Consider the following 10,000-nt stretch of genomic DNA (forward strand, 5'->3'; position numbering starts at 1 on the left):
TTAAGCCATCTTTCCTTGTAAGTTCAAATATTTTAGGCCCCACTTGTTAATGATGGATGGGTGTTAAGTGCTACATAATGTCTGCATTGTTAATCATGTAGAGTATTCCTTTTTATCTAAAGACAAGATTTATTATGACAAAATTCTGAGAAAAAAAGTGCAAGATAAGTGGACCACAGGCTGTTTTACATGTATGTGTACATACTGGTTTTTAATAGTGTGAACAATGTTTTGCTGTTCACTCCATGATTTAAATAATGCTTGGTATGCAGTCAAGTTGGAAGTAATTGCAGAAAGTGTCAGTTCTAGCATTAAATTCAAGATTAAGTTATTGTATTGTACAATAAAACTGCATGAATAACGAGTACACATAAAATACAAAGAAGTGTTTCCAGTGACACACACATTGCTTTATTAAATACTTTTCTCCTTGATTGTCACAAAATCCTTGGTAGTCTGTTGATTAACATGATATACCTGAGTTTGAATCTCACTAGTCTTTCTCTCGGCAAAAAAATCAATATAAAACAGACTAAAAAAATAACCTAATTAATAAAAGCCCACCCTTTTACATGGTGGATGACTGATGAGGCTCGAAGAGCAAAATAGGTATAGCATCACTGTGAGCATTTCAATTGTAGTTTTATATCAATATATTACATATTATTATGGTACTGTTGAGGGCATAAGATATATGTAATTCTTGTCTACAGTAAATCCAAAAGAAAAATGTCCTCAAAACTACACAAATACTTTCAGTAAAGAAATAATTATAATTTTGGCCAAAATATTCATGCATTGTAGACAACTGGTCACACCAGCCACGTTTTCTCTACAGGAAAATTATTCATGCAAAACATAAACTTTCACAGGCACACGTATGTCAATAGCTTTGGGAAACTAAAGTGACTAACATAAAACTACCGGTAAGTAATGTAATTAAAAGTAATTTCAAGCAAAGTGAAAGAATAGATTTAGCTACATTTCATAGACAGGGCATTCATTCAAAAAAAAGCTTGCTATTTAATGCCAATTAACAAACAGTAGTATATAACTTTGACACGTGTTAATTGATAAGTCAACACCACTTAAACCAGGAGTCAGATATAATGCCTGTACATAGTCCATGGATGGTAGGACAATGTTTTCTCTTCTATTGTAAGAAATTTCATAAATTGGATGAGTGGAGGCACTCCTTGGGAAAGTGGGTCATGAGGTTTACTTGCCTAATGGGTGAGTTGAATTTTTTTTTTTTTTTTTTTCTGAGCGTCTCTTGCCCCCTCTCCCTCCCCACTTTCTTTTCAGCCAAATGCTGATAATAGAGTAAGTTACACATCATTATTTTTTTCTGAAGCAAAACGAAACGTTGGATTTTACCTCTTAAAATACAAATTTTCGCTTACTAGCCATTGCAAAGAGAAGGAAAAACGTCAGCAATGGAATAAAAGGCCTGGTTATTCTTCAAAAAGGCGAGTATTCTCATGATTTTGCTAACAACACTTTGCTGGTTTGCTGTTTTCGAGTTGTTGGTTATCTTGAACTGTTCACATGCTGTTGAAGTTAAATCAACTTACACTGCAGAGCATTTTTTAAAACTCAGTTTTCGGTTGACATCCATTATTTTCTTTGGAGTTCCATTTTCTAATCTCGTTTTATATTGCTTCATTTAAGAATATACAGATTCCTAGATAAAACAGGTAAACAAACACGTCGCGACGCTGTGGTTTTTTGCATTGTTGTTTTCTGTGAACTGTTAACATGCCGTTTAACTAAAACGACTAACTGCAGAGAGCTCAAATAATAAGATATGAGGGCAGAGAAAGATGTTTGAGTATTTTTCAATAACATTTTTCCTCCTGTTTTAAGAACTTTCATTTCATTTTCAACAAGACAAAGAATTTTAATACGTAGAACATTATTCTCCTGTCTGTACTAATTTTTCAAACATCTTTGTTTAGTTTGTTTAGCTTGTTTCTCTGTGCTTGCTATGAAATATAACAGTTTGTTTTTTATATTTATTGCACCAAGAGATATATGCGGAGTGCTTTTTTCAGTTGTAAGTTCATTTCAACTGTGACAGTGCGACGTAGAGCGCGTAGAAAGACTTTTTTGCAAACCAGCATGCCATGTTCATTTTTAGAGAAAAAAATAGCAGAAAAAATAAAATATGTTAGTCACCGGCTTAGGTCGGTCCGTATAGAGAAAAACTGTGCCCTCAGCCTTGAGTACGTCCCTCCCAGCCAGTGAATAACATATATATAGTTAACAGTTTCAGCCAGGTAAGCTATGTGCCCTCTGCGTCTATTATAATGGTTACAAGGGTTACAAGGATGTCTTGAAGCTAACATTCAGAAGGTCTGGGATCAATGCGGACAGCTGAGAAGAGGAGGCAAGAAATCAGGTGGGCTGGAGACGCACCATGTTTGAGGGGGTGTGCAGACCCACAAGGAGAACCTCCGTGCTAAGGCACAAGCAACACGTCGTAGGAGGACGCAACGAGCGGAGTGGACTGATCCAGGGGATTGACGCCTTACTCTGCACAGAGTGGTCCCTGATGATTATAACAATTATTTCCTCAGTAAGTGTATTCATATTAACTTTGGATTATAATAAACTTTACCCTTTCCAGACTTTCCACATCCAAGCCTGCATCTTCAATCTCTTGCTGATGAAACACTTTCATGTTAAATGTTGGGGTAATGCTAATCAGTGAATTGAAGAAGATCAGGCAGAGTGTCTGAAATAAACAAAATTACTTCTGCAAAATCATTCACATGGCTGTTATTATAATCCAACATGGAAAGAAATTGGGAAAATAAATTTTGCAAAAAATGCAGCTACTTAGCTCGTCAAGTACAAAGATGAGCAAATTGGATGGATTACGCATCTAGACAAACTATGTTATTTTACAGGGTCTCTTCCAAAACACACTAGAGCAGATTCTGTCATGTGCCCATCATTATAATACGGCTCGAAATTACAGTCGTCCAGTTGTCCCAGACGACCAGAAAGTTTACCGGGGGACTAATTTTTGGTAAAATGAAAAGATAGAAGATGTGCATGACCCAACGCAGCGTAACCCTAACATGTGAAACAACGCATGCATAGTATAAATTAGGGTTAGGTTAATGAGATGCATGTGACATACGTTTCTTTTATTGAGAAAGTAAGCGAGATGTGTGTACTGTGCTTGTGTTATGTATCCACCCAATTCAAACCAGCCGGGTGGTAGCGCAAATATATAGTGAAAAGAACAATGGGAAAGACAGGGAGCCAATAAGGTAAAGATGATGTCATTAACTTTGCTTAGCTTAGCTTATCGTAACACCCCATTTTAAAATGACTTCCTTCAGCGGTCACATACCTCCAAAGAGGACTGAGAGCCCTCTCGTTTTGAAGCGAGTCAAACAGAATTTTAAAACACACAGACACAAAAGGCTCTACACGCCTGGACAAGTCAACAAACGCTTTGTTCTTTTTTAAACTAAATTTGCATAGAGCCGATTGAAGTGTGAAGAAGGAAGAATATTGACAAAAAAAGTTGTTTTGTGTGGAAAAGAGGAGCATTCTCAACTTGTTACAACCTGTTTAAGGGAAGTTTTTTTAACCTTGCACTTGAATGAAGCACAGGTAAATGCAATCTTTTTTGCAAGAATACACAGACATTCTTCAGTGCACAGACACAAAGAAAGCCGCAGTGAGCAAACAACAATATACATTTCAAATGCTTTATTAAAAGATACTCTAGTGACAAGTTGATATAAACGACTATTAGTCTATCATAACCTTAAACCAAAATGTTGCTTTGCGCTTTAACAAATACTGACTCTGATAATGCAGTTCTGTCCAGTCATACATAATATGGATTATTTGAGACCGGACTAACTTGGATGATTTTATTTGCAGAACACCATCGTTAAGTCAATTAAAACACACCAACAAACATTTCAAACGTTTTACAGAGAACGCTTATCACAATGTGATATTTGCGAGAGAGATAGTTCTCTTTAAAGAAACCTTTATTCGAAGTTGTTTTGAAAATGCACACTATGTAAAACAAAGATGATACATGTACCGGTCAAACAATATTATGCATGCACTGTTTCAATGCTTTTAGAGCGAAAATAAATCACACACGCGTAAATGAGAGAAGAAAAAAAAAAGTAATTTAATTGAGTTCGCTGCATCATTATTGTTCAGCAAGTTTCCCACTTTTAACCCACTTTTAATAACCACTTCTCCTTGGAATCTGGGAGCGTTTCAAAGATCCAGGGATCTTTGTCCTGTTCGATAGGAGAAGGTGGTGTTTCTATCCTGACAGGAATTTTGGATGGATCAACGGATGTAGCTAGAAGTTTCCTGTGTGCTGTTTTTTTTTTGGGTTGTCCCTCGGATATCGTAGAGAATGGTTTGGAATGGGCGCATTTGGAGTTATTGTCACTGTCCATGCAGGTTTCGCATTCATTTCGCTGATCTTCATTTGGTTTTGCCAAACCTTGATACCATTGTAATAGTTCGTCCAATCCTTAAGGCCACTTTTTGATCCTCGGGCAAAGTAGAATCTGTGATATGTTCATGTCCTGATCCAAGCGCGTCAAGGTCATGAGTTGCGGAGGTGAGGTTAAGGTTACTCCTAACCTTTTCGGTCTCGAATTTTGCAAAATGCTAAAAAGCTACCATAAGATAGCTCATTATATTTGTTTTCTTGTCAAAATAAATTATTTGAAAATGTTTTTTCTTGCGGAGTTATTGCAAATTTTGTGTTTTTCGTCACTAAAATGTTAATCCCCAAAGGTGTTATGGAATGTCAACACTCGTTAACACCCGAACAGTTTGACCCAGGATTACATCCAGGTATTTTCATTTTATTGCGTGTTGAGTTCGCCATTTATTTGCAGTCGATGCAGTTGTGTTAAAGGAGTATGCAAAGTCATGTCACCCTGACCACTTTGATTGTTTACTGTCTCCCAGTGATGCGACAATTGCAAAGCCATGGTGTTTACTGGAAAGGGTTCATCAGTTTTATAGATTTTCTTATCCAGGTAAATGATGGGATATGAATGTGATGCTGTTGAATTGAGACATGTTCACGAGACGAAGCTTCAATGATTTGTGTACACAAGATAGAATTCCCACCCCTTTTAGTAGCAAATACAAACAAAAAAGCAACATTTTTTACTTTCAACATCATTTTATTGCTGATGGCCACAGCGAAATGACTTACAACCTTGTTGAAAGCAAACATTAACTTTAGGATATTCATGACTGAATTAAAATAGTGTGCACACGCCATGCAACTTGTGCATCGTTCCATTGAGAATCATATCATTTAAATTTAGCTTGAACAGTGTTCATGTCAACATTCCATGCACGTTGAATGGGATAAAACAAACAATAATCTCCACAAACATCTGAGTTCAGTCCTTGCAGTGGTATGTTGTTATAATAGGTAACTTCCCACAGAATGTAGGTATCCATGTTGAAAGTGTCAGGAGGATATCCGTAGCTGTCAAAAAATTCACTTTCACGAGGTGATTTAAAGTACATGGCCACCCAATGTGTCCCAAGTTGGTCATGAGGGTCCGTATTCGCGATGAGATTGGCAGGGTACTAGGTGTTGATGACAGGTAGCCTATCCCTTGGAAATACGCCTTGCATCAGAGGTGCTTGATGTAAGCATTGTATGCTTGAGTGTCTGCCTGTTCTGTTACCAACTGTTTGATGATGGAATGAAGGGCATTGTTGACCAGAGTGTACTTCTTGCCATCCCCTGTGGGCGTCGTAATCGACCCATTTGCTGCTGACAATCGACACATCTGTCATAGGTACATCACACAACTGTAAACTTGAATTCATACCACGGGCTGAGAGAGGGAGTGCTGATGCCATATTTAATCAAAAATAGTCTTGAATGTTGAACGAGGTGTTCTCATTTTTTTGGTCTGTCCTTCACTGCGCGGCTTTGTTGTATCCGCACACTTATATACTCTTTTTTCTCGACCTTGCTGTGTAATGTCATCAATGACCCCTGTGGGTAAATTGTTTCCAGCAGCTTTTGCTCTTGTTTTGGCAGCTATCTTTAAAGGTTGACCATTGATCACGTCTTGGACAAGCTGCATTCCCGTTTCCAATCCAGTATCGAGCATTTGTTTTCCCACTCTTTTCCTGTTGTTTTGAGAAAGGGAGTTGCTGAACATTACAACGACCAAAACATTCCACCTAAGCCGTTACCCTCTTGACCATAAGGGTGTGTTCCTCCATAGATACTAATGGCTCCTCCTTTACCGAGCTGCATACAGGGTACAACATGTCCTCCATATGGGTACATTAGTGGTTCATTGGTAATAACATGTTGTTATAGAATAGCATGACGCCGAAAATGCAGGGTCATGCACGGTTCCAGAAGCAAATGGTATCAATTGACCTGTGTGTCCCCTTATGTTGATCGCCACAGAGCCGGATGAAAACACAGTTGTGCAGAGTCGGTAGGATGGTAGGAGGGCACCTTGACCTCTTCCATGATCATGTTCTCCGGCTGATCACGAGGAACGAACATCAGAAGTAAGTTGGCTTGAGTATCTCCCACTACTTGAGACTCTATTAAATCGGAATACACGTAGATGGTTTGAAAAGCGTCTTTCGAGAGCAATCCCCACACCAATTCTTCTTTTCTGACAAGTGTGGTCGTTGTCCTCACAAGAAGGACGCTGTGATCATCATTCTGTTGGACAAGGCCCCCGATTTGGTACAGCTAAGGAATATTATACTGATTATACTGGTGGTCAGGCGCGAGCTAATGTCTTGGGTAGAATCACATACCAACTGGCTGGTAACTTCAACTCAAAGTAATCTTGTGCTTTGTCGTAAATGTAAAAACCCTCGTTTCCGTCCAGACTCGTAATGGTCTTGTCGCTCTTCAAATAAATGTCTCTCAATTGATGTGTAGTCCCATTGTCATACCATGAGCGACATCTTTGACCATACGGTAAATGCCACTTGGTACAAGGATGTTTAATTTCCAGGGTTCAGGGTCTGCCTTACAAAGAAAAGTGTAGGACAACTGATTCTCACCTACGTTTTGCCAGGTGTAAGGGTAAATGATGCCTAAGCTCTGTACCATACAGTTTGTCGACTCCCCCTAAAGCGGACGGTTGATCCACTTCACAATACAGTTTCTGTAATAGTTGGTTTGTCTGATTTTGGGTCCTCGTTTTCTTCTTCTTCTTTTGCACTTTCTTCATCGTGATTGTCGGTGACATCTTTCAATTCGATGTGACCTTAGCTACTGCAACACGCAACTAAACATCACATTATCTGAGATATGCAGAGAGAATATGCAGACATATGCAGAAAGAAGAAAATGTGGGCGATGAGCTTGGACATACGTGGCTTGCAGCACTACCCATGGTATTAAAAAAATGATTAGATCTTCCTCATTCGTAGACTTTTTATAACAATTTGCCAAACCATCCACCAAAAAGAAGGATAATGTATCGAGTATGTGACACATAACACTTTGTGGAATGCATATTGTTCGGTAAATGTAGCATTGCATTGGTCCATGCAGTAATAAAAACTCAACAAGCGACCGTGGTTCATTGGATGCAACTCTTTTAGAAGATCTAACCATTGCTCGCGAGGTGTGCTGAGAAAGAAGTGTCCTGCAAAACAACTCTGAGCCCAAACCCAAACCAAGACAAAGTACACTCTATCCATGTTAATGAGTCTACTGAAGAACAGGCACTGCACGTATTATTTTATAGCACTTTTTGTGAATTCAGTCACTCACTGACAATTAACCTTAACTAACACTTTGGCGTGTGTGATTTATTTTCTCTCTTAAAACATTGAAACAGTGCATGCATAATATTGCCTGATCGATATATCATCTTTGCCGCACATAGGGTGCGTTTTCAAAAGAACTTTTTATTTACTAATTTTTTTGGATTAAGGTTTGTTTAATATAACATTGTCATAAGCGTTCTCTGTTAAGCAGCCAACTCAAGTGAATAACAACATTTTTTCTCTCATTTTCATGTGTGGGATTTATTTTCGCTCTAAAAGCGTCGACATATTGCATGCATAATAGGACAATAATGATGCAGTGAACGTAAGTGAATTACAACATTTTTTCTTCTCTCATTTGCACCTGTCATTTATTTTCGCTCTAAAAACAATGAAACAGTGAATACATAATATTGCTTGACCCATACATGTATTATCTTTGTTGTACATAGGGTGCGTTTTGAAAACTACTTTTTTTTCAGATATAGGTTTGTTTAAAAAGAACTATCTCCCGCAAATATCACATTGTGATAAGCGTTCTCTATCAATTCAGTAAAACGTTTGAAATGTTTGTCGGTGTTTTTATTGACTTAATGATAGAGTTCTGCATTATCAGGGTCACAGCATTTGGCTAAGCGCAAAGCAACATGCTTGGTTAAAGGTTACGATAGACAAATAGTGAACTTATATCTTTAAATAAAGCGTTTGAAATGTATATTGTTGTTTGCTCACTGCGTCAAATATTGTGAAAAGTACTTTGAAATACGATATGAAACAAACTCCCGCTTCACCATACTACGGTCTCAAACGCTTCTCAAAATCCAACTTTTTTTTCCAAGCGTTTTCAGAAAAGGCATTATTCAAATCTGTTGGGAAGGCTTTCTTTGCGTCTGCATGTGCACTGAAGGATGTCTTTGTGTACTCTTGCAAAAAGATTGCATTTACCCGTGCTTCATTCAAGCACGAGGTTGAAGAACTTTCCTTAAGAAGGTTGTAACAAAGAAGTTCACATTTGTTTAAAAGGCGTGAAAAAGTTGAGAATGCTCCTCTTTTCCACACAAAACAACTTTTTTGGTCTATATTCTTCCTTCTTCATGCTTTGATTGGCTCTATGCCAATTTCGTTTAAGGAGGCTCCAAAGGGTTTTCAGCTGAGCGCGTGCATGTAAGCCACACACGCAATTCTAAAAGCTGCTCGCGTCTGCTCACGATTCAAAATGGGTAACCTTTTTTCTAATCTCTAATGTGGTACATGGAATAATTATAAACAGACATATATTATTCACGAAAACTACGAAAATTTTACACAAACGGTTTAATAGTCAATTAAATCCGCTTTGGCTGGCCTGTAGCTTTACTCGCTTGTAAGCCCCTCACTTTTCCTGATTTTGCAACTTTACTCGTTTATATCTCTCCATGTTAGCTCAGATTAATTTAAAACGTTTGCCTTTCAAATTTAAAAAAATTCTGTAGGTGAAAAAAAAGTAAGAGACATTTAAAAAAAAAACCCTTGGCCTACAGATTTTGTTGAAATTTAAATATTTTGGAGATTATTTCTAACACTATCTGGGAACCCTGAATGGAAGGATTTCAACAAAGACAAAGACAAAGACAAAGACATAAATAAGTTGATTTTAAGGCTAAAAAAAAAAGCCTTATATCGTTGCCATGGTGACTATATTCTGGAGGAAAATGTGATCTGAGAAATCTATGATGGGTAATTAATACCCTGGCCCAATTTCGTCTTGATTATAATTGATATAACTGTATCTAAGGACAAAATATGTTTATTTGTTTGAAAACTTGTTTGAAACTATTTCAAGCCTCCTTAAAAAAGAGCATCTATGGACTTGTCCAGGCATGCAAAGCCTTTTGTGTGTGTTTTAAAAATTCGTTTGACTCGCTTCAAAATGATAGGGTTCTTATTCCTCTTTGTAGGCATGTGACCGCAGAAGGAAGTCATTTTAAAACGGGCATCACGATACCCTAAACAAGTTCACGTTATTGCAGGTAATGAGTTAGGGGCCATTTTGAATTTATTGTAAAGCCAAACCGGTGTTGCCCTGTTTTTCCAGCTAAGTTAATGTATACTGACGTCAATGGCGTCTCATTGGTCCATGATAACATCATCTTTACCTTATTGGCTCCCTGTCTTTCCCATTGTTCTTTTCACTATATCTTTGCGCTACCACTCAGCTGGTTTGGGTGGATACATA

The 10,000-nt window shown here is 37.8% G+C and overlaps 1 protein-coding gene across 1 annotated transcript in view; it reads right to left on the bottom strand.

The window, feature by feature from the left end:
* Nucleotides 1-10,000, bottom strand: part of LOC137970251 (formin-like protein 2) — a 94,647-nt gene that overhangs the window by 25,793 nt on the left and 58,854 nt on the right. The window contains exon 9 of the mRNA XM_068816771.1: nt 2,621-2,737. Within this exon, the coding sequence (XP_068672872.1) occupies nt 2,621-2,737 (117 nt within the window). The remainder of the gene's footprint in view (nt 1-2,620; nt 2,738-10,000) is intronic.

The sequence above is a fragment of the Montipora foliosa genome, chromosome 9, assembly GCF_036669935.1.
Source record: "Montipora foliosa isolate CH-2021 chromosome 9, ASM3666993v2, whole genome shotgun sequence".
Classification (NCBI taxonomy): Eukaryota; Metazoa; Cnidaria; class Anthozoa; order Scleractinia; family Acroporidae; genus Montipora; species Montipora foliosa.